The sequence below is a fragment of the Elgaria multicarinata genome, chromosome 3 (genome assembly GCF_023053635.1).
Source record: "Elgaria multicarinata webbii isolate HBS135686 ecotype San Diego chromosome 3, rElgMul1.1.pri, whole genome shotgun sequence".
NCBI classification, from domain to species: Eukaryota; Metazoa; Chordata; class Lepidosauria; order Squamata; family Anguidae; genus Elgaria; species Elgaria multicarinata.
Window position 1 is genome coordinate 157,013,739 of NC_086173.1, and position 25,038 is coordinate 157,038,776.

Genomic DNA, 25,038 nt, shown 5'->3' on the forward strand with positions numbered 1-25,038 from the left:
GGTTTCTATTTCCTAAATGTAGAACTTGGCATTTATCCCTTTTAAATTTCATTCTGTTGTTTTCAGCCCAGCACTCCAGCCTATCAAGATCACTTTGAAGTTGAAGATCACCTCCCTCCGCAGTGATCCCTCCCCGTACCTGATCCGGCTCCACTCCATCACAAAGGCGACGGGGTGGCTGAGGACCCATTGCTGGCAACATTCTCTCCCCTGCAACAGACAAAGATGGCAGGAAGCCAGGAGAAGGTGCTTAGAAACTATGTTTACCATCTTAAACACACATCCCATAGCGGAAGCCCCTTTCAACACAAGAGGAGTTATTCCCTGTAAAATGCAGATGGTGGCATTTCAAGTCAAAGCACGCCTGTGTTCTACGAGATGGCCTTCCTTCTATTTCTTGTAGGATATTTGTAACCATTTCACAGTTCAGGTGGTTGAAACTGCTTCTCTCCCCACAGATGGATTCCAAACTGGCTCCCCTCCTGGGCAATTCATCCTTACCCTGCAAAGAGGCACCTTGGTCACCCTCCTGCCGGATTCCCCTCCGTGGGGGGCTCTCCCAGGTCTCAGGTGGAGCTTTCACTGTTGCAGGGAAATCAGGTCCCACGTCTGCAAACAGACTCTGTGCCTGAAAGAGACATGAAGATCCAAGACATGGAATGAGGAGAAGGATTAGTCAATGAATGAGAGAGGCAAAAATGTTGCAGGATGCGACGCCTCTTTCCTCAGGTGGTTTTCAGAAGGGGTTGGCCATTTAGCAGAGTGCATTACTACATCCCACCTCACATTCCCATCCCTTTGGATGAAATGCTCTCACCTGCTGCTGCTCTTGCTGCCTCTGCTCCTCAGCCTGGCTCAGGAGGAAGCCTTCTGCCAGGGCCACCGCCTGGCAACTGGTCTCTGCTCCGCATTCCCTCACCCAGCTCGCCATCTCCGCTGGCAGGATGGTCAGGAACTGCTCCAGGATCACCAGGTCCACGATTTGGTTTTTCGTATGTCGCTCCGGCTTCAGCCACTGACGGGAAAGATCGTGAAGCTGGTTGCAAACTTCTCGGGGCCCCTCAGCCTCCTGGTAGCGGAGCTGCCTGAAACGCTGGAGCTGGACGTCTGAGCTGACCGTGTCATCAACATGGATCTTCTGCCCCATTGTTTCCCAGAATTCCCCAGTGCTCTCAGTCTTAAGGGAATCAGGGCCTCTTCTTGCTTCAGGGTCAGCTGAGTTTTGCTCAGCCATGTTTGATTTGTGCTCAAAGGAATTCCTCAAGAGAGCCAAAGAAACTCCTCCCTCTTTCCCATCAATGACTCTCTTAAGAGGCCGTGCTACTGGAGCTCTGCAAAATGAAGACATTGTGCAAACAAAGTGTTATTATATTGTCAGGAGTAGACAAAATGTGGAGAACTCCATCTAGCAGCCAGGCTGGCAAATGCCAAGACTCAAAAAGGACCCAGAGCTTTGGGGAGGTTCCTTTATCAGGGAGTCGCAGACCATCACTTGAGTCAAAAGTGGCAGCATCTACTCCAACCCGCTCCTGATCAATCTCTATCCATTCCTCCCCCAGAAGGAATCTCCATCTCTCGGCCTTCCTTTGTGGCCTGACCCATTCTCCCAGCAAGCCCTCTGTCACACCCCCTCTTTGCAATGCCTTCAGCTGCTGCCAGGTTCTCCTTTAGCCTCTCTTACCCTAAAATACCTTAAAGTAGGTTATATAAATCAAGCTAGTTCATATCTGCATGGGAGTTGGCCTGCATTGCAGTGGTTTCACTCCTACTTTGATAGCCGGCACCAGAAGGTGGTGCCTGGGGGAAACTGGTCGGCCCTGTGGATTCTCCAGTTTGAGGTTCTTCAGGGCGTGGTTTTGTCCTCCATCTTGTTCAACATCTACATGACTGAGATGCTGATAGTGGGTGGTTCTCCTGACCGAATGGACGTTGTTAAACCTGTTCTGGATGGGGTTGCACTCCCCGTAAAGGAGGAGGTAGTAGTTTTGGGGTCCTCCTGGAATCATCTTCGTCACTTGCAGCTCATGTGGCCCAGTGGCAAGGAGTGCCTTCTACCAACTTTGGCTGGTAGCCCAGCTGCACCTCATCTGGGCAGGGATAACCTGGTTTCAAGTGATCTTTATTTTGGTAAACCTCCAGGATAGATCACTGCGATGCACTCTAGGTGGACCTGCTGTTGATCTCCCCTCCCCTGTTCCGCCATCTCACCTTTATCTTTTCCATCCAGGCTTTAAAAAATATTCTTCCATGATATTTTTTCCTCTAGGCAGGATTTTGTTTTGGTTAATGCCTCTTTTTAGTGCCTCACCTGCTCCCTGGCAGAAAAAATAAATGTCAGAATTAATTAAATAACGGAGGATTTGGGGCCCCTCCAGGACTCCCCAACTCAGCTGCCTGAGGTGCCCCCCGCCTCTGCCTCGTGGTCTTGGGGTGGGGGGCTCATCTCTCTCCGCCCAGCATCGTGGGCTTTGCTCAGTGTGCAGCCAATGCAGCAGAGAAGAGAACGAGGGAGCATTTCAGCCCCAGGCAGAAGCGCATCTCGGTACCCGGGAATGGGGAGAGAGATGGGGGGCAGGGAGTTTGGTTAATCAATTCCACACTGCAGTTATTCTTTAAACAACGAAAGGGGCCTCCGAAAGAATAAAACATGAAGCTCCCGTATGTTGTGGGAGGAAACCCGAGAGAATTAACCCCACAACCCACCTCCTATGGGGTGAAATGGGGGGGTCCAGCTAAATCTACCGCCGCCCCCCTTTGAGATGGTGGGGTGTTGAATGTGGGCATCTTACCCCCTCCCCCAAAGCACCACCCCTTCCCCCTGCTCCACCCCCCAGTCTCACCTCATCCCTCCACCAGGAGACCCCGATGCAGCGCCTGGAAGAAGCTGAGAGTCCTCCTTCCTCGCGAAGAAGAAGGCGGAACAGGAAGGGCGTTGGCGGGACACGGGCATTTCCTGTGGAGGATCCGGCCCCTCCCTCTCTCCCCAAATCCCCTTCCGCTCTAGGAGTCCAACACAGCTCCTTTAACCCTTACATGGCCGAGCAGCGAGATCCTTTTTCTGCGTTTCTCAAAGGAGGATCGCGGAAACATGGTTTGGCTGCCTTCCCTTCCGGGGATCCTGGCAGCCATTTCTCTTGCCTAGTTTTGGGTTGATTTTATTTTTTGCGGTGTGTGTGTGTGTGTGTGTGTGTGTGGTGGTGGGGAATCATCTGTTTTTGCCAAGAGATTCAAAGGGGCCGAGGAGTTTCAGCCCAGGAACTTGAAACTTTGGAGGGGAGAGCAAACCATCATGCAAGCCTAGGCAGGTCTCTACTCAGAAGCAAGCCCTGTAGCGTTCCATTCAGCTTACTGCCCATTAAGGGCATATAGCAGCCTTCCCTGTCGTGGTCGTTTGGACTACAAGTCCCATTATCCCTGACCCTTTGCCCTACTGCCTTGGAGTGTTGGGAGTGGTAGTCCATCACCTCTCCCGAGCATCAGAGTGGAGGGCGTTGGCGTATAGGATCGCAGCCATCGTCACCCTTGGGAAATAGCAGCCCTGCTCTCTTTCTGCTTGGTGAAGGGGGGCAGTGAAAATAGCACATTATAAGTGGAGGGCAGAAGCGGGCAAAGGGCAGCGTTGCTGGCACATTTTTAGGAAAAGGAGCTAAAAATGCATTTATTTATTACATGTATATACCGCCCCATAGCTGAAGCTCTCTGGGCGGTTTACAAATTGAACTTGAATGGAGATGGTTCTGGGAGGAGAGGCCTCCTGTATCTTTAAAAGTTGGATAGAAAAGGGAAATTCAGTTTTGTTACTCCAGATGTAATGGAGTAACAAAAGGTTTGACCTCCAATCTTTGTAAGTGGATAGCAAGTCAAGAAGCTGATACAAACAGGGCCGGCGCTTCCATAGAGGCCAGTTAGGCGGCCGCCTAGAGCGCCAAAGTAAGGGGGTGCTGAACGGCGGGCCCGGAAGTCGCCCACCCACTCCCAGAGCCACTCTGGCCAAGTGAGGGCAGCTTCCGGGCAAGCCGTTCTGAAGCCTTCTGCCGCCTCCCCCCCCCCCCCGCGTCCCTGGCTTGGCTTCAGCTGGGCGCCCACCCAGCAACCGAAGCCAACCTGGGACACTGGGGGGCAGGGGTGGGGGGCTCCACGTTCTGACTTCCAGCGCGTGCCGGAAGTCAGAACATGGAGCCGTCTGACTGCCCTCCCCCAGCTTCCCGGCTTGGCTTCAGCTGGACCCTCCCAGCTAAAGCCAAGCTGGGAGGGGGGCGATCGGACGGCTCCACGTTCTGACTTCTGAGCACGCTGGAAGTCGGAACATGGAGCCACCTGCCTGCCCACCCCACCCCACCGCAGTGTCCCACCAAGCCAGGAGGCCTTCGAGCGAGGGATAGGTAACGTGGCCTCATCCCCGCCTGTCTCCGGCTACCTGGGGTGGTGGGGGGTACGGTGGGGTGTGTGTGAAAGCTGCCCACCCCACCCCACCGCAGTGTCCCACCAAGCCAGGAGGCCTTCGAGCGAGGGATAGGTAACGTGGCCTCATCCCCGCCTGTCTCCGGCTACCTGGGGTGGTGGGGGGTACGGTGGGGTGTGTGTGAAAGCTGCTCACCTTGCCTAGGGCGCAAAAAAGCCCGGCACCGGCCCTGGATACAAATGATCCACTTAGGATGGTCAGGGAGACGGATTTAGGAATCCAAACGGAAGAAAAAGATTGGGATGTTTTGTGGGACAGAGGTTTATTTAAAACAATATCTAGTGAAAAATATAATTAATGTTAAAACTGACCCACAGATGGTATTCTGATGCCCAGAAGAATATCCATGATGAGTCCAGGGTCATCCCCAGTGTGTTGGAAGGGATTTCTGGGGTAGGGACGTCCATTCATATGTGGTGGTCTCACCCTAAGGCGAGTGGTTTTTGGACAGAAAGCACTTCTGCGAGGGCACCGATGTCACACAGAAGGCCTTGCCTAGCACACCCTTCTCAAGCCAAGCGCCACCGCTTGAAAAGCCTGAGGAAAGGGCAAAAATGACGCAACCCTTCCCCTATATGTGAGGGAACAAGGCAAAGGGTTTTGAAAAATGGGTTCTATTGTTGAGGTACTGAACTGCAGGTGTATTGGTAGATGTTTTTACACTGTGTAAAAATAGCAGGTAATAAATCCGAGCTGACACGTGGTTTGTGATAACAGAACACAAAGTAAAGTTTATTGAAATTGAACAGATCTTTGGTATCTCAATGTAGATCAAACCTGCTTATTTTTATATTTAAAACAACGATCCCAAGTCCCTTCAAGTCCTCTCTCTTCTCACTCTTCACACACCAAATACCCTCAAGAAGCACAAGCCTCAGACACGCCACAAGAATCAGAATCAGACAAGACTAGACCCAGGGCCAGTGCTACCATAGAGGCCACCCAGGCAGCCGCCTAGAGCGCCAAGCTAAGAGGGGCGCCGCGCAGCACAGCACACACATGCATTGTTGGCTGTGAGCCGGGCTGGGACGGCCCGAGGATTCAGCTGGGCCTGGGCGGGCGAGATGGCGCCCAGCTGAAATGAAGCCAGGGACGCTGGGGTGGGTGGGGCTGCTCCACGTTCGGACTTCCGCCTGGAAGCCGCCCTCCCAGAGCTGCTCTAGCCACCAGGATGCCGCCACCAGAAGAAGAAGAAAAAGCACGTGGCGAGCTCGACCCTGGCCCAAGCCAGCCTCTGCCTTACTCCTGAGTAAAGGGCACTGGGTCGCCTCGCCTCTCTCCTCAAACAGGCCGCGATGTCCAAGCAAGCGGGACTCCCTCTCCCTTCCCCCAGGAAAGCTAGGGACTTGTGGACTCCTCGCAAGGCAAACTCTCCTGCTTCCCCATCCTGCGCGCATGGATCAACAGGACTTGCATCCGAGAAAGCGTTGCACTGAGAGGCACCAGTGCGGCCCGATCCACCTATGCCTCCTTACTCGGAAGCCTTATTCCCCCGAGTAAACGTGTGGAGGGGATCGGGACGCCAGGATGCATAGCGGGTTGCGTTTGCAAGGAAGTAAGTCCCAGTGAATTCCAGACAGCTCGGTCCCAAATCGAAGTGAGCCAGTCCCAGCTCTCCACTCGGCGCACGCGTTCGGACTTCTGTGCAATTTGGGTGTGTGTGTGCAAGTAGCTCGCCTTGCCTAGGGCGCAAAATAACCTGGCACTGGCCCTGACTAGACCACAATCCCTCAGCCAAACTATTTATACCAATTCACTTCAGAATCCAATATAAACTTCTCCTGTTAACCTTCAAAGCTTTTCACGGTCTAGCTCCTTCCTATCTCTCCTCTCTCACACTATTGCCCCGCTCGTGCTCTTCGCTCCTCTGATGCCATGTTTCTCGCCTGCCCAAGGGTCTCTCCTTCCCTTGCTCGGCTTCGTCCATTCTCTTCTGCTGCCCCTTACGCCTGGAACGCTCTTCCAGAACATTTGAGAACTACAAGTTCAACCGCAGCTTTTAAAGCTCAACTAAAAACTTTTCTTTTTCCTAAAGCTTTTAAAACTTGATTTTGTTCTGACTTTTATACTGTTAGTTTTACTCTACCCTGTGCCTGTTTGGTGCATTCTCTTCCCCTCCTTATTGTTTTATTATGATTTTATTAGAATGTAAGCCTATATGGCAGGGTCTTGCTATTTACTGTTTTACTCTGTACAGCACCATGTACACTGATGGTGCTATATAAATAAATAAATAAATAAATAAATAATAATAATAATAATAATAATAATAATACTCTCTTCCCCTTTCTCACAGCATCCCTAACCACGGCCATTCAGTCAAACTCGCAAGACATACAAACTCAGACATACCTAAAGGACAGAAAGGTAGCATTGCCTTCCATCTTGTCAATAAACATGTATGTTCCCTAGTACTTTTCCTTCCCTTTGACAACCAAGCCAAGACTATATACCTCAACAGCCTTAGGGCTGCACTTTTGCAACTCTGAAAAACCATCAGTGGATGGTTGGTTAATTGGAATAACAAAATAACAAAGACATTTGTGTAAATACCTGGTACTGAAATTGTGCAAATGATGGGGCCAAAAATTGTATTTTAAGAAAACCAATCTGCAGGAAATAAAAAGGGAGCACAGAGCAGGGAGGGGAAGAGGACAGGTTGTACTCAAACTGAGTGGAGGACTGAAATTTGGCATAATTGTAGACATCAATCGGGTAGATCTCTAAAGCCAAGGGTTGCATAATTAGCTCAAGAGGAATCAGTATTATAAAATTTGGAGTTACTTTCAGAATGATTTTTCTGCTTTCCATAAGCACAAGTGCAATCCCTTCCTACTTTAATGGAGCATTAGCTTGGTTTTGTTAATGACACTTATTTAGGCCTCATCTAGAGTATTGCGTCCAGTTCTGTGCTCCACAATTCAAGAAGGACGCAGACAAGCTGGAGCGTGTTCAGAGGAGGGCAACCAGGATGATCAGGGGTCTGGAAACAAAGCCCTATGAAGAGAGACTGAAAGAACTGGGCCTGTTTAGCCTGGAGAAGAGAAGATTGAGGGGAGACATGATAGCACTCTTCAAATACTTAAAAGGCTGTCACACAGAGGAGGGCCAGGATCTCTTCTCAATCCTCCCAGAGTGCAGGACACGGAATAACGGGCTCAAGTTAAAGGAAGCCAGATTCCAGCTGGACATCAGGAAAAACTTCCTGACTTTTAGAGCAGTGCGACGGTGGAATCAGTTACCTAGGGAGGTTGTGGGCTCTCCCACACTAGAGGCATTCAAGAGGCAGCTGGACAACCATCTGTCAGGGATGCTTTAGGGTGGATTCCTGCATTGAGCAGGGGGTTGTACTCGATGGCCTTGTAGGCCGCTTCCAACTCTGCTATTCTATGATTCTATGACCTTGAAATTGTAGTTAATAGTTTTGCAGGGATGCATAAAAATCAGCTCATATCTACATACTTCTCCCTCTCAGTGAGTGACAATCGAATCAGCCAGATATGGCTATAATTTAGATACCGGTATCTAAATGTAGGGGGGGAAACGCACCAATAAGTGTGGATGCTAAAAAGAGAGATCAACTCTGGTGCTTGATAAACATGTTAAAAACTATTTTATTCTTTAAATCCAAAAATGCATTTTTGGATTTAAAGAATAAAATAGTTTTTAACACGTTTATCAAGCACCAAAGTTGATCTCTCTTTTTAGCATCCACCCCTATAATTTAGATACACAACAACTTGCATTGGGTTTCCTAGGTGTACAGGGCCCAACTTTCTGAGTTTATTCTTACTTTCCTTATGCTAAGAGTCTACCTTCCTGGTTCTGCCTACACCAGTTCAAAAGTAACTGTTTTTAAAAGAAATTGTTCTGTCTTATCTGTATGTCAAGGAAATGCTTGTGTAGTGACTCTACCTTGTTTGAAAGCTTTTTTTCCTTACTGTAATTTGAATTTGGCTAATACATGTTACATTTTTTTAAAAGCCCTAAATTAATCAATATATGACCTACTGCAGAATGTATGGCTAGGATGGCAGTTTTAGTGTGAGATATACTGTTATTTTTCTTTCAAAGATCTTAACATGCGGGACACAGCTCGCTCAACTAGAAATATACTTTGCCCCTTCTCTGCACCCCCGATTTTTCTCCCCTGGTGCTGTCACTGGGTACAGCCCAGGAAAATGAAACTTTGGATGGGGAAGGGGGCATGAAGCTAGAAAACTACCATGCGGTCCTATGCATGTCCCCGTCTCGATCCAAGTGGAGAGGCGGCTAAGAAATAATAATTAATAATTATAAAAGGCAAAACCTATTGACTTCCGTTCAGCTTACTATCCAATAAGGGTATATAGCAACCTCCCCTGATGTAGATCCTTTGGATTGCAACTCCCATGATCCATGACCCTTTCCCATTCTGGTTTTGAGTGATGAGAGTTGCAATCCTGAGCATCAGATCGGAGGATGTTGGCATATAGGATCATAGCCATAGTCACCTTGAGTAATAGCAAGTCTGCTCTCTTTCTGCTTGGCGAAGGGACAGGGAGGGGCAGTGAAAATAGTATATACAAGTGGAGTGGAAAAGCGGGCAAAGAGGGACGTTGTTGACAAACCTGTGGGAGGAGGAACTACAAATTGACGAAGCCTGGATGGAGATTGTAGAAGAAACGTTCCAGAAACAAAGGTAGTTGAGTTGTCACACAGAGGAGGGCCAGGATCTCTTCTTGATCCTCCCAGAGTGCAGGACACGGAATAACGGGCTCAGGTTAAAGCCAGATTCCAGCTGGACATCAGGAAAAACTTCCTGACTGTTAGAGCAGTACACTAGAGGCCTTCAAGAGGCAGCTGGACAACCATCTGTTGGGGATGCTTTAGGGTGGATTCCTGCATTGAGCAGGGGGTTGGACTCGATGGCCTTGTACGCCCCTTCCAACTCTGCTATTCTATGATTCTATGAAAGCAAGAACAGCAGAAGCTACACTGGCAATGAACAAGTAATTGGAATGGCCTTACTCATTGATCTTGGGTTCAGTGGGGAAACAGCTAAGACCAGGAGAGGATGGATGCATTTGTATTTATTTCCTTATCCCAAATGCTTTTATTGTGTGGGTGTCCCCAAAACGTGGACAAAGCATAGCAATGCCACATGAAACCAGTAGCATGGAAGAGCCCCCACACTTGTCCAGTGCAGGGGGTTGGCAGAAGGGGCCTCGCTGGAGATCGCTGGGTGATTCTGAGTAGAACAGGAAGAGTTTCTGGCTCCCATCTACTTTCACCACGAGGCCAATGTCAAAGGCTGCAGTCCTATGAGCACACGCAGTTCTGCGAGCAGGAAGTACATCTCTGAGCCTCAGTGCTCCTCAGCTGTATAATGGGACGTTATGCTTAAGATTGCAGGCAGAATATTCTGATCTTTAAAAATTCAATGGGTCGTATTGGTCTGCTGTTGGCTAACTGTTATATCCTCAATCTTGGATTGCGGCGAAATATGATTTTGTGCGCCTTTGACCAGGTCCTTGATGCAACGTTGGTGGTTGGTGGAAGGCTCGATTTGAATCCCTGATATGCAGGAACATCTTGCATTGCAGCACATCGGCCTCAGATTCTCTTTCTTGTTCTGAACATTTTCTCTTCTTGCTGAATGGAACTGCTGTGCCAGTGTGTGTTTTGGTTTTGGTGGCAAAACGTCGTTCCCTTTGGAGAGGCGATTTTTGCCAGGAGGCTTGAAAGGTTGAATGGGGATGAGGAGGGGATCTTATCAGCCCCGTGTGGAACTGACCTTTGGCAGTGTCCTACTTCCATTGCACACCTCCCCAAATCTCCAGCAAGGGTGATCTAGGGTCCATCTCCTTCTCAAGTCTCCTCTGATACGATGAGTGGGAGCTACAAAATGGGGGCAGGTGCTAGATTACCCTTAAAACATTGTGCTGGAGATTCGGGGAGGTGTACGATTGAAGGCAGGGGACCTCCAAGTGTCAGTTCAACACTCCAAACCCTGAGGATCACTTTGCCAAGGGGGCAATCAGGCCCGCTTTCCCCCACAACCCATCAACGGTGCTCCGTTTTCGCAAATACTGTTGCCAAGAAAAATAACCCGTAGTCCTGGGAAAGAAAAAACAATCACAATCGGAGGGGGGAGAGAGACGGGACAAGCATACGAGATATGCAGGATCTTGGGATACTAAGCAGGGGTCTGAAATGTGGCACAATTTTAGACATCATCAAGTAGATTTCTAAAGCCAAGATACAAATTATTAACTCAAAAGGTGTCATAAATACAAAATTTTGAGACTTGTACTTTCAAAACAATTTATTCTACTTCCCTTAACCTTTAATGAGGCGTTATCTTGGTTTACTAATTACACATATCTATTCAGTATCAGAATACATATTTTTTTCTTCCTAACTCTTCTACAAAAATACATGAAATATTTATTAAATAAATTTGAAATGCACTCAACTGGGAAAATACACCTCACCCTGCACTCTCGGAATATTTATAATCCACACAAAATTATTTTCCAAGATGACCCATTATAAGAGAAAATATCGTTGAAGTTAATGTGTCTAATGTGAAATATGGCTTTAGTGTATATGATTCTCATTCTATGCTCCAAGAACTTCTATGGTTTCTCCCCTGTGTCAGACGTAAGATGGAATATAACGTTTTCTTCCACACTCCAAAGAGTTTTAACACTTCTTTCAGGGTGATTCCTTTGATGAGAACCAAAATGTTCGTTTCTACTGAAGCTTTCTCCATCCTCTGAGAATTCAGATGGCTTGCTTCCTGAGTGAAATCTTTGATGCAAAGTGAGATTTCTCTTCTGAGTGAAGCTCTTTCCACACTCCAAACAATGAAACGGTTTCTCCCCTGTGTGAGTTCTTTGATGAGAAGCAAGATACTCCTTCCTATTGAAGCTCTTTCCACACTCCAAACAATTATATGGTTTCTCCCCTGAATGAGTTCTTTCATGCCGAATGAGAGTTATCTTCTGTCGAAAGCTCTTTCCACACTCCAAACAATTATATGGTTTCTCCCCTGTGTGAGTTCTTTGATGAGTAGTGAGACGACTCTTCGCACTGAAGTTCTTTCCACATTCCAGACAATGATACAGTATCTCCCCTATGTGAGCTCTTTTATGTTGAATGAGGGTTACCTTGTCACTGAAGTTCTTTTCGCATTCCAAGCATTTATATGGTTTATCCCCTCTGTGGGTTCTTTGATGATAAGTAAGACTTTTTTTATGACTGAAGCACTGTCCACACTCCAGACATTTATATGGTTTTTCCCCTGTGTGAGTTATTTGATGAGAAGTGAGGTGTATCTTTTGACTAAAGCTTTGTCCACACTCCAAACAATGATATGGTCTCTCCCCTGTGTGAATTCTTTTATGTCGAATGAGAGTTTCCTTCTCACTGAAGCTCTTTCCACATTCCAGACATGGATATGGTTTCTCCCCTGTGTGAGTTCTTTGATGTCGAGTGAGAGTCCCCTTCCCAACAAAGTTCCTTCCACATTCCAGACATTTATATGGTTTCTCCCCTGTGTGAATTCTTTGATGAGCCAAGAGATGTGACATGCAACGGAAGCTCTTTCCGCACTCCTTGCATTTATATGGTTTCTTCAATGTTGCAATGTTGTAGTGAGCATTTGATTCAGTACTGAAAGTTTCCATTCTAATACTGAGCATATTATTTTCCTGTATTTGTTCTTGGATTATGATGTCATGGGAGCTATTGCCCTGAAAAGGAAAGGAATTATTTCTTGTATTCCAATCTGCTCCATCTTCGCTTCTCTGCTGTTTGCTGTGCTTATAGCCTTCTCTTTTGGGTAACATCTCCCATGCGTCTATCTCATTCTCCACTTCCCAACAGTCACGTTCTGGAATGAAGACAAGAAATTGGTGAAAGCCCGAGTTAGCAACAGAACCTCTCCCTTAAATGATTTTTAATGTAATTGTAGATGTTATATGTATCTTTGTTTGTATGTATTATGTGTGATATTCATTTAGATGTTGTTGTTGGGAAAAAATAAAATATTATTAAAAAAAAAGCAACAGAACCTCAAATAATTGTGCAAATAAACACTGTTGATAAAAGGAAGAACTGAAAAAATTAGACAGGAGACAGTTCTTACCATGTGTTTACTTGCCCCTGTGGATTGTCATAAACTCACGGATAATTTGCTATAATGGATTTGATCAGGCCCATGGAGACTGAGTTTCAGGATTCAGCTGAGAAATGAAATGTACCATGTCTTTCTGGGCCAGTTTCTCTCTCTGTCTCTCAGCCTATCCCATCCCCCAGGCTTGTTCTCTTTCAGCCTAGCCTACATCACAGGCTTATTCTCAGCTGCTCGTCAGTAAGGCAGGTATCACAGACTCCAGTGAAATTTGGCAACTGTGGACATGGTTCCTTTCACAAACCTTCCCAGCGCCAAAGCAGGAAAAGGAAGGCAAAGAGAGCTTCGGCTATTGAGCGGTATAAAAATGCAATAAACAAATAAAATAAAATGAATAAGTCATCTTGCCTAATAGCCCCAGTGGTCACTGATGCAAAGTTGAAACTCTTCAGAAAGCCTTGGGACGGGCAAAGGCAGTTCCCACCTTCCAAGCATAGGACAGCCCTGAAGTGACTTCCCTGAGATCCGTAAATTGCCAACTGAGAGGTGCCAGACCAGGACTCTCTGAGCCCTTCAGGAAAAAGGCGATCTTGAACAGCTGCAGGCTCAGCACCTCTGTTAATGAGCGCGTATCCCAAATCACCCACTTTTACATTTGAGATGGCTCTGGCAAGGATGTCTCTGAACCCCATTGTTTTAAGCATGGAACAGCTCTTTTCACCACCTGGGAATCTTTCCATAACTTCTTGTGGCTTTGTAATATCAGATATGTCACTCTGGAGGGTTTTATTTATTTATTTATTTACTGCATTTATATACCTCCCCATAGCCAAAGCTCTCTTGGTGGTTTACAAAGGTTCTGTTCAAACTGGAGAAAATCCAAGAACCAGTGTGGTGTAGTGGCTAAAGTGCTGGACTGGGTGTTGGGAGATCCGGGTTCTAGTCCCCACTCGGACATGGAAACCCACTGGGTGACTTTGGGCCAGTCACAAACTCTCAGCCCAACCTCCTCACAGGGTTGTTGTTGTGAGGATAAAATGGAGAGGAGGAGGATTGTGTATGCGCCATTGGTTCCTTGGAAGAAAAAAGACAGGATAGAAATGCAATAATAAATTAATAATGAAGGTTCCGTGCCCTTGGTGTCCTGGCATACTTGAGCTTTTCCATTCATAGTCGTGAACCCAGTTTGGTACTGGTCCAATGCTTCCCACTACTGGCAGGATTCCACCTGCTTTCCAGAGTGTGACAAACCCTGGAGTTATGTTGTTCTCAGCCAGAGAGAATCAGATCTCTTTCTCATCCCTCCACCCCACGTAAAGAGGATGGAATCTGGGCATCTATGTGTGAAGATTGAGTGCAATTTTGGAGAAAGAGACTAAGAGAGAAATAGCTGGGTTTGGTTCTGTAAACTAACTATGTTGGGGTGCTGAATGCCTCTTCAGATACCTCCTTTCCTGTCTTCAGTACAGCTGATAAGTCACACTTCTGTGAATTTTAAGAAAACAGAGAACGAAACAGAAAAAGGATTTGTTCTCTATTTTGTTTTGTTAAATTCTCAATAAAAGGAAAATGAATTTTATTGTTTTACTCTGTACAGCACCATGTACATTGATGGTGCTATATAAATTAATAATAATAATAATAATAATAATAATAATAATAAAGGAATTAATTTTTAAAAATGGCTTATGGGATGCTATGACAGGTCAACTCTGCGTTAGTATTTCTGGAGCTCTAAATGCTTCCTGTTGATTTCATGACCAAATATTGATTATTGTTTTGATTATGTTTTAGTTTCCTAATATTTTGTCTCACCACTATTCGCTTCCGTGTGGATTTTTTGGTTAATGGAAGGGCAGGACTAGAAATCTGTAGTAAACAAAAATAGACAAATTCTGGTAGACTGGAAGAAGGCATCTGAAATATGCACTCAAGCTCCACACGGCCTCTGCAGGGAAGGCCTTCAACTCTGCCTTGAAAATGTCCTTGTTCTGGACTGCCTTTCTCTAATCAATGTTCTGCTTTTTGAATGTTGCCTTCTGAGGACTGCATCCTAAAAGACAGCCTCAAAATCCAAAATAAATTAATAAGATAAGACGTATGCCCCAAATTGATAATATTATCTTACTCACCGTTATTGCATTCGAAAGGAAAGGAACCTCTCGTGCAAGCACTTGAGTCATTGCTGACTCCTAGAGGGACGCCTGCTTTCGCTGACGTTTTCTTGGCAGGCTTTGTAGCAGGATGGTTTGCCATTGCCTTCCCCATTGCATTTGAAACCCAACCATATATTTAAACAAGAAAACAGAGGAGACTTACCGAAAGAAGCCATGATCTCACAGTTCTCTTCTGTGATTTGGCTGTGCAGGGCTCTCTGGTCAGGATCCAGCAGTTCCCACTCCTCATCAGTAAACCACACGGCAATCTCCTCAAAAGTCACCAGATCCTGGATGGGAAAAGAAAAAGTTTCCTACTCAAGGATCACATAACTTTAGGTGGCTGGGCAGGACACTGCAGGACTTAATTCTGTTTGCTGGAGGAACAACAGCAGGAAACATGTATGGCCCTCCTTTCCTGTCTATGGGCTTCCTGGCCAGCCACTCTGGGAAACAGGATGGTGGCCTAGAGCAGCCTTTGGTCACTCTCCTTGTGCTCTTAATTTTACCAGAAAGAAACGGAAGCTGCAGCTCGTGCAAAATGCAGCGGCCAGATTGATTTCGGGAACCACAAGGTTCAACCATATAACACCTGCTCTGGTCCGCTTGCACTGGCTGCCTGTATGTTTCCGAGCCCAATTCAAGGTGCTAGTTTTGACCTATAAAGCCTTACACAGTTTGGGACCACAATACCTGACGGAACGCCTCTCCCGACGTGAGTATACCCGGTCACTACGTTCAACATCTAAGGTCCTCCTCCGGGTGCCTACTCCGAGAGAGGCTCGGAGTGTGGCAACAAGGGACAGGGCCTTTTCGGTGGTGGCCCCCAGACTGTGGAACGCTCTCCCTGACGAGGCTCGCCTGGCGCCAACGCTGCTATCTTTCCGGCGCCAGGTTAAGACTTTCCTCTTCGCCCAGGCATATGGCGGCACATCTTAATCACCCACATGTTTAGTTTTTTAACGGTTTTTAATGCTTTATGTGTGTATGTTCTGTGTTTTAGAATTTTAAATTTTGTATACTTGTTTTTATCTCAATTTTAGAATTTCTGTAAACCGCACAGAGAGCCCTGGCTATGGGGGCAGTATATAAGTGTAAATAAATAAGGAGAGAGATGCATTCTGGCCTGGGGAGGTGCATAGGGGACGTAGTCACCCAGGCTGCTGACTGCGTGGCTCCTCAGTATCCTTCCTCGTACCTGGTCTGGTTCCACTTCATCACAAAGAAGAAGGGACGTCCGAGCACTCATTTCTGGCATCATTCTATCCCCTGCAACAGACAGAAGTGATATGAAGACAGCAGAATGTGCTTAGAAACCATATTGACAATCTTAAACACACGTCCTACGGAGAAAGCCCCTTTCAACACAAGAGGAGTTATTCCCTGCAAAAACTCAGGCAATTCAAGCGATGCAAGTCAAAGCACGCCTGCGTATTACAAGATGGCTTTCCTTATATTTCATGTTGGATATTTGTAGCCATTTTATGGTGCAGTTAGGGGAAAATGCATATCTCCCCAGAGATGGCTTTGAAATTGGGCCCCTATGACAAATCTTGATAAAATAGTTAAGAGCAGAGACACCACACTGACAACAAAGGTCCGCATAGTTAAAGCAATGGTATTCCCCGTAGTAACCTATGGCTGCGAGAGCTGGACCATAAGGAAAGCTGAGCGAAGGAAGATAGATGCTTTTAAACTGTGGTGTTGGAGGCAAATTCTGAGAGTGCCTTGGACTGCAAGAAGATCAAACCAGTCCATACTCCAGGAAATAAAGCCAGACTGCTCACTTGAGGGAATGGTATTAAAGACAAAACTGAAGTACTTCGACCACGTAATGAGAAGACAGGATACCCTGGAGAAGAGGCTGATGCTAGGGAAAGTGGAAGGCAAAAGGAAGAGGGGCCGACCAAGGGCAAGGTGGAGGGATGATATTCTGGAGGTGACAGACTTGACCTTGGGGGAGCTGGGGGTGGTGACGGCCGACAGAAAGCTCTGGCGTGGGCTGGTCCATGAAGTCACGAAGAGTCGGAAACGACTGAACGAATAAACAACAAAAACTGGGCAATTCATCCTTACCCTCCAAAGACGCATCTTGGTCACCCTCCTGCGGGGGGCTCTCCCTGGTCTCGGACGGAGCCTTCGCTGCTGCAGGGAAATCAGGGACTGCTTCGGCAAACAGACTCTGCACCTGAAACAGTAACCAATGTTCAAGGTATGGAACGAGGAGGAGGAATATGAAAGCAATAAGATGGGTAAAACTGTTGCAGTTTGGGACTTTTCTCCTCTGGAGATTTCCAGAAGGGGGTGAGCATTTATTTATTTATTTATTGCATTTCTATACCGCCCCATAGCCGAAGCTCGAGAGATTTCGGATAATTTCCCAGGGATGCAAGGCTCTCACCTGCTGCTGCTGCTGCTCTTGCTGCCTCTGGTCCTCTGCCTGGCTCAGGAGGAAGCCTTCTGCCAGGGCCACCGCCTGGCAACTGGTCTCCGCTCCGCATTCTCTCACCCAGCTCGCCATGTCCGCCGGCATGATGGTCAGGAACTGCTCCAGGACTACCAGGTCCACGATTTTGTTATTTGTGTGTTGCTCTGGCTTCAGCCACTGCCGGGAAAGAAAGTGGAGTTGGCTGCAGATCTCTCGGGGCCCCTCAGATGCCTGGTAGCGAAGCTGCTTGAAACGCTGGCGCTGCACGTCAGAGTTAGCCTTGTCTTCATCCAGGTCCTTCTGCACTGCTGTTTCCAAGAATTCCCCAGTGCTCTCGATCTTCACGGCATCAGGGCCTCTTCCTGCTTCAGAGCCAGCTGAGTATTGATCCGCCATCTTTGATCTGTTTCTCAAAGGAATTCTCCCAGAAGGCCAACGCAATGAGTCACTCCTGATACCAATCTTTCCACTGAATGACAGTTGTAACAGGCAGTGCTACTAAAGACCTGCAAAATGAAGACACTGTTCAATCAAAGAGTTATTATACCTTCAGGGGGAGACAAAATGTGGAGGGCCCCATGTAGCAATCAGATCTTGTCCCAGAAGGAAAGGCTGGCGAATGTCAAGACACAAAGAGCAAGCAGAGACTTGGGGAGGTTTCTTCATCTGGGAGCCACAGACCAAAGTCCTTCACTCGACTGAGTGTCAGAAGTTAGGGTGACCCTATGCAAAGGAGGACAGGGCTCCTGTATCTTTAACAGTTGTATTGAAAAGGAAATTTCAGCAGGTGTCGTTTGTACATACGGAGAACCTGGTGAAATTTCCTCTTCATCACAACAGTTAAAGCTGCAGGTGCCCTGCCCTCTTTTAAATCTGATAGGAAATGAAGAGAGGAGCCCTCACAAAAGGAACATGTCAAGCCTGTGATTGATACTACTTATGATAATTGTTATTCTGAATAATGTGTTAATACATCATTAGAGATTACTAATGAAGTGAGAAATGGTGAATTATCTAGAATAACCGTCTAATCCCCAATTTAATCCTCATTTCACGTTACTTCAGAATAAGCCTAACTCCACTGTATAATTACTTCATGTTACTCTGTGATTTATACTGTGTATTGACGACATGTTAATCTGTGTAATGTTGATGCACGTTCATGGAAGCCATCGTATTTCTTCAATTCTAAGACACACTTTCCCCCCATATAAACATCTCTAAAAACGGGGTGCATCTTAGAATCGCGGGTGTGTCTTAGGTCTTTTTTTTCTGTTGGTGGTACTGAAATTAATGTGTGTCTTACAATTGATGGCGTCTTACAATCGAAGAAATATGGTAATAATGTATTCCTTTGTCTATAATTGTACAGCTTTCTAGAGTGTATTGTCTACAATTGTGTAGTTTCCTAGATTTCATTGTTGCATCATCAACAGTGTCTCCCATTTTCACATTCGTGGGTTGTGCATTAGTACTCCATTGGGTTCATTAAAGCCATTGACATTTTCACAACCCCTTTTGTATATAATTTTTTGTATATAAATTTTGGTATTTGGACAGGGATATACATTTATCTCATTAAACCATCCAGACATTGTTTTATTAAGAAATACTTTATATCACAGACACATGGTTTTCTGGGGGATCCACTCCTATACATGTTTCTCTTTTAAATCTGGTCACTCTAGTATAGCTCTTGCATCTTTAACTACTGTGATGAACAGAGAATTTCACCAGGTTCTCCATATATACAAATGACCCCTGCTGAAATTCCCTTTTCTATGCAACTGTTAAAGATACAGGAGCCCTGTCCTCCTTTTCATAGGGTCACCCTACAGAAGTGGCAGCATCTAATCCAACCCACTCCTGATCAATCTCCACCATTCCTCCCCCAGAAGAAAGCGCCATGTCTCTCGGCCTTCCCTTTTGGCCTTACCCATTCTTCCAGCATCCCCCCTTTCACACACCCTCTTTGTGATGCCTTCTCTTGCTGCCATGTAGGTTGTAAAAATCAACCTATTTCATTAAGCCACAGTTCACAGTTCATTTTGCTTTTAAAAATCTATTTTATGGTGTTTTATTCTGTTTTTATTGTATTTTATCTTGTACACTGCTCCGAAATTTTGAATGGGGAGCGGTATATTAATATTGTAAATAAATAAATAAATAAATAAATTCTTACCTACCTCTCCATTCTCATCGAGGTGGGGAACAACAGCAAACAGTTAAATACATAAAACTGAATTAAAACATAATATACATTGTTAAAACATTCTAAAAACATCTTAAAATTCCACCGGATAGGCCTGCCAGAAGAGATCAGTCTTTATAGCTTTCTTGAATGCTAATAAACTGTCAAGTTGACAAGTCTCCTCCGGCAGGCCATTCCACAGTCTGGGAACAGCAGAAGAGAAGGTCCTCTGGGTAATACCTGCCAACGTTGGGTTGCTTCTGAATACGACTCAGAACTTGTGCAAAATGCTGTAGCCATACTGATAGCAGGTCCAATCTTAGAACACTTCTTTTTCACTCTGGCATTTGGCCCTTTCCAGTGGTGCCCCCCCCCCCCATTATGGAATGATCTCCCTGATGAGGCTCGCCTGGTACCAACATTGTTATCTTTTCAGCACCAGGTCAAGACTTTTCTCTTTTCCCAGGCATTTAACAGCATTTAACAACGCTAAGTTTGCTTGTTTTTTAATGGACCCGAGAACTGTTGTTTTAAAATGGATACCATTGTTTTTATACTGTTTATGTTTTTGATGGTTTTAAATTTTGTATATTTTTTAAAGTTCACTGTTTTTAACTTTTGTAAACCGCCCAGAGAGCTTTGGCTATGGGGCAGTATATAAATGTAATAAATCAAATTAAATCAAATTTGGCAGCATAGAACAAGTCTTTTTCATCAGGTCCTGGATTGTCTCTGGCTGATGGTTTTAGATACATGTTGTTGTGTGTGCTGTTTTATGTCTGTACACAAATGGTTTTATACTTTATGTAATGTATTTCAACAGTTTCTATCCAGGCTGCTACTTCTTTTTTAAACTACCTCTTTTTCATTCTCTTTCATTTTTCCTTTCCAATTAATAATAACAATTAGTCTCTTTCTTTAATGGGGCCCTTCTACCTGCCCTCTCCATGCAGACACAATAACTATTCAACACAGGGCCGGCCCAAGACATTTTGCTGCTCTAAAACATTGTCCCGGATCCTGCCAAAATATCAGGATGTGGGCTTCCCAAACGCCCGTCCCGCTGCTCCAAGTAGCCAAGACTAATAAAGTTATTTGGGCAGCGGAGGAAGGAAATATCACAAGGGCCTCCCTTCCTTCCTGTCAATAATAATAATAAAATATAATAAAATAATAATAATAATCCAGTAAGAACAAAATGAATAAAAATTATATTGAATAAGAAACGTTTTGCTGCCCATTCAGAACAGTCCAAATCATTCTTAACTATAGTAGCTAGGGGCTAGCTTAGTGGAACGGGTTAAAGGCTCGCCCAGCCCTGTGTCCTGCAGAAATTGGGATTCACTGGCAGAGGTCTCTTTTTTTCCTCCTTTATTGTTTTCTCTGTTTAATAGAGAAAAGGTTTTAGGGCCCCTCCAGGCCGCCCCAACTCAGTCGGCCTCGTGGTCAGGGCGGGCACCTCGTCTTTCTCCATCCAGCATTGTCTGCTTTGGTCAACAAGGGGGGGGGGGGCTGAATCTCGGCCGCAGGCAGATTCGCATCTGGGGACTCGGGTGGGTGCGTGGGGGGTAATCACCGCCCCCCATAACCCGGATAATGGGGGCCAATTATTTTCATCAATGGACAGAACTATCACCAATTGATCGCTTTGAGGATTCAGTTCCACATTGCGGTTCTTCTTTAAACAATGAAAGGGGCCTCCAGGCTTCGCAGAAGGGGGGGGGGGAAAGGAGGAATTAAGCGCCCGTATGTTGTGGGGGGGGGATCAGCCCCACAGCCCACCTCCCTATGGGGTAAAATGGGGGGGGTGTCCAGCTCCTCTCCGTGACGCTAAATCAGGTCCGCCTCCGACACTTTGGGGGCTGAATTTGAGCGTGTTTCTCTCCCCACTCCCGGGCCTTCCTGCCCCCTCCTGCCTGCAATGCCCCACAACTCCGCTGCAGCCCAGGGACCCCCACCCCACCCCACTCCCCCCAATGCACAAGCCGACGGGGTGGGCGAGGTCTCACCTGAGCCTACCCAGAAGGTCCCGATTCAGCGCCTGGATGCGGCTGCAAGACCACCTTCTTCTGGAGAAAGAAGACAGGTTTAGGAAGGGCCGAAGTGGCGAGTGGGGTGGGGGGGAGAGTACATTTCCTTTGGAGGACGCGGCTCCTCCCTTTCTCCCCAAATCCCCTTCCTCTCTAGGAATCCTGTTCTGTCCCTTTAACCTTTAGATGGCCAAGCAGCGAGTTCCTTTCAAAGGAGGGCTACGGAATAATAATAATAATAATAATAATAATAATAATAATAATAATAATAATAATAATAATAATAATAATATATTTATTTATTTATTTATTTATTTATTTATTACATTTCTATACCGCCCACTAGCCGGAGCTCTCTGGGCGGTTCACAAATATTAAAAACATTCAAAGTATAAAACAACAGTATAAAACCATAATATAAAATACAACATAAAAGCTCAACCAGATAAAAACAGCAGCAATGCAAAACTACGAATTTAAAACACCAAGTTAAAATTAATTTATAGACTGTTAAAATGCTGGGAGAATAAAAAGGTCTTCACCTGGCGTCTAAAAGCATATAATTTTGGTTGCCAAGCGAACCTCCTTAGGGAGCTCATTCCACAGCCAGGGTGCCACAGCAGAGAAGGCCCTCCTCCTGGTAGCCACCTGCCTCACTTCCTTAGGGTCCAGGCAGGTACATATGGGAGGAGGCGCTCCTTCAGATAGCCTGGCCCCAAGCCGTTTAGGGCTTTAAATGTTAATACCAGCACTTTGAATCGGGCCCGGACCTGGACTGGCAGCCAATGAAGCTGGAAAAGGACTGGCGTGATGTGGTCTCGTCGGCCAGTCCCTGTTAGTAACCTTGCTGCCCTGTTTTGTACCAGCTGAAGTTTCTGGACCGTTTTCAAAGGCAGCCCCAGGTATAACACATTGCAGTAATCCAAACGAGTGGTTATCAGAGCATGGATAACTGTAGCTAAGCTATCTCTGTCCAGATAAGGGCGCAGTTGGTATATGATCCTAAGCTTATAAAAGGTGCTCTTTGCCACTGAGTTCAGTGGCAATAAATAATAATTTATTGCATTTCTATACCACGCAATACCCAAAGCTCTCTAGGTGGTTCACTACTACTACTACTACTAATAATAATAATTTATTTCTTACCCACCTCTCCGTTTGGATCGAGGCAGGGAACAACAAGTATAAAATACATAAACTGATTAAAAAACATGGTATACATGATTAAAGCAGCCTAAAATTCCGCTGGATAGGCCCGCTGGAATAGATCCCTCTTTATAGCTTTCTTAAATACTGGCGGTGATTTCTCTTGTCTGGTTTTGATTCGATATGACTTTTTTGCGGTTGGGGTGGGGTGGGGTGAATCATCTCGCTGTTCATCGCTTGTGAGTTTGGTTTCTGCTTATAAAATGCTGTTTTGTGTTTAAGGCTGTTTTTGCCACGAGGTTCAAAGGGACACAGGAGATTCAGCCCAGAAAAAACCTGAAACTTTGGAGGCGGGGGGAGAGCAAACTACCGTGCAATCCATTGCATGTGTATTCAGAAGCAAGCCCCATTAATTTCCATTCAGCTTACTCCCCGGTAAAGGTATATAGCAGCCTTCCCTGAGGTGGATTCTTGGACTACAACTTCCATTTTCCCTGACCATTTGCCCTACTGACAGGTGATGGGAGTTGCAATCCATCACCTGTCACGAGCATCAGAATGGAGGGCGTTGGCGTATAGGATCGTAGCCACCGTCACCCTGGGAAACAGCAGCTCTGCTCTGTGTCTGCTTGGCGAAGGAGACTGGGATGGGGGGGGACAGTGAAAATAGCATATAAAAGTGGAGGAAACAAGCTAGCAAAGGTGATTGTTGCTGACACATTTGTAGGAAAAGGTGCTAAAATGGATTAAACCTGGATAGCCCTGCAGAAGGTGCTCACGGCATGGAAATGTGGTCTATATTTTTTTGTTTTTCACCTTTGCCTGCCTGTGCCTATGCTGTCGCAGTCAGGGGCACGATCTACACTACTGCTTTATAACGGTATTGAGGTGCATTGACAACTATTGTGGTTCATGACACATTTCACATACCATTTTCAAACTGCTTTCAAAGTGTTATATGTCCGGATTCTGGCTGGACATCAGGAAAAACTTCCTGACTGTTAAGAGCAGTACGACAATGGAACCAGTTGCCTAGGGAGGTTGTGGGCTCTTCTCCCACACTAAAGGCCTTCAGGAGGCAGCTGGACAACCATCAGTCAGGGATGCTTTAGGGTGGATTCCTGCATTGAGCAGGGGGTTGGACTCGATGGCCTTAGAGGCACCTTCCAACTTTATTCTATGATTCTACCCTGCTTGGCAAAAATCTGGCCCTTGAGGAGACGCTAGAGCAGCCCTTTGCACCCTGCTTTTTAAAAGCTCCAGCTGCAGTAAGTGTCCTCTGTGCTGGGTGCCTGCTCTTTCCGGACCCATCCCACCTGTTTCAGAAGGGAAGCGACAACTCCCAGGTTCTCTTCTCGATCATCCCAGAGTGCAGGACACGGAATCATAGGCTCAAGTTACAGGAAGCCAGATTGTAGCTGGACATCAGGAAAATCTTCGTGACTGTAGAGCAGTACGACAATGGAACCAATGACCTAGGGAGAGCTCTCCCACACTAGAGGCATTCCAGATGCAGCTGGGCAGCCATCTGACAGGGATGCTTTAAGGTAGATTCCTGCAATGATCAGGGGGATGGACTCGATGGCCATATAGGCTATTTCCAACTCTACTATTCTGATTCTATGATCCCCTCCCTTTGGGAAAAATTTCTTACCCTGCTTAGGTTGCAGCCAGTGCCTGTGACGCATTCCCATGAGGAGACCCAGAGGGATGGACACAGCACAGTCTTTTCAGATGTCCCACTGACCTCAGTAGGACTTACTCTAAGGCAAATATGCATAGTGTTGCAGCCTGAAAAGGATGGAGAAAACACAAGATGAAGGCACGTCTCCTGAGCATCAGAGTGGAGGACGTTGGTGTATAGGATCGTAGCCATCGTTACCCTGGGAAATAGCAACTCTGCTCGCTTTCTGCATGGCGAAGGGGACTGGGAGGGACAGTGAAAATAGGATAAATAAGTGGAGTAGACAAGTGGGGAAAGGGCAGCGTTGCTGGCAAATTTGTAGGAAACGGAGCTAAAAATGAGAAGAATCCTGAATGGAGAGTATTGTAGGCCTCAGTGTGGCTTTGTCCAGATCTTTATGGAGCTCTGCTGATCACTTTTAGAGGACAAGGTTACAATCCTTAGGCAATAGTAACACAAATGTAGATGTCAGCTTCTATGTGCAGACTATCCCATGTGCAGTGAGGATAATTTGGATGTCACTTTCTGACTAGCCATCCTGATAGAACTAGGGTTGCCATACGTCCCGGAAAACCAGGAATGTCCCCATTTCCAGGAGATTCTGAAATGTCCTGACCGGCTGGGCATTCCTGGTCCAGGTGGCCGGAGAAATTCTGACCTCAAAATGGTGCCTTGAGCCTGTTCAGCGAAGCGGCAGCAGCAGAGAAAAAGACGCATCAATCCAATGCTTTTTCCAGAGCATCACCGCTCCTCCACAGGCTCATCTGAGTCACTCACCGTGACTCACCTTATTGCGCCTGCGGATGCGTAGAAGATGAACAA

General features: G+C 46.3%; 2 protein-coding genes across 4 annotated transcripts in view; one reads left to right on the forward strand and one right to left on the reverse strand.

Moving 5' to 3' along the window:
- LOC134396130 (zinc finger protein 420-like) overlaps positions 1 to 25,038 on the forward strand; it is a 229,188-nt gene that overhangs the window by 155,674 nt on the left and 48,476 nt on the right. The window lies entirely within an intron of this gene.
- LOC134396135 (zinc finger protein 345-like) overlaps positions 1 to 25,038 on the reverse strand; it is a 133,137-nt gene that overhangs the window by 100,151 nt on the left and 7,948 nt on the right. Inside the window, exons 1-5 of one of the 3 annotated variants that reach the window (XM_063122512.1) lie at positions 17,139 to 17,971; positions 16,814 to 16,925; positions 15,936 to 16,006; positions 14,901 to 15,027; positions 10,767 to 12,341 (exon numbers count right to left, since the gene is read on the reverse strand). In XM_063122512.1, the coding sequence (XP_062978582.1) occupies positions 11,083 to 12,341; positions 14,901 to 15,027; positions 15,936 to 16,006; positions 16,814 to 16,925; positions 17,139 to 17,561 (1,992 nt within the window). In that variant the 5' untranslated portion in view covers positions 17,562 to 17,971 and the 3' untranslated portion in view covers positions 10,767 to 11,082. Of the gene's footprint in view, positions 1 to 139; positions 211 to 501; positions 629 to 10,766; positions 12,342 to 14,900; positions 15,028 to 15,935; positions 16,007 to 16,813; positions 16,926 to 17,138; positions 17,976 to 25,038 lie in introns of those variants that run through there. The other 2 variants (XM_063122513.1, XM_063122507.1) reach the window with 2 other exon arrangements.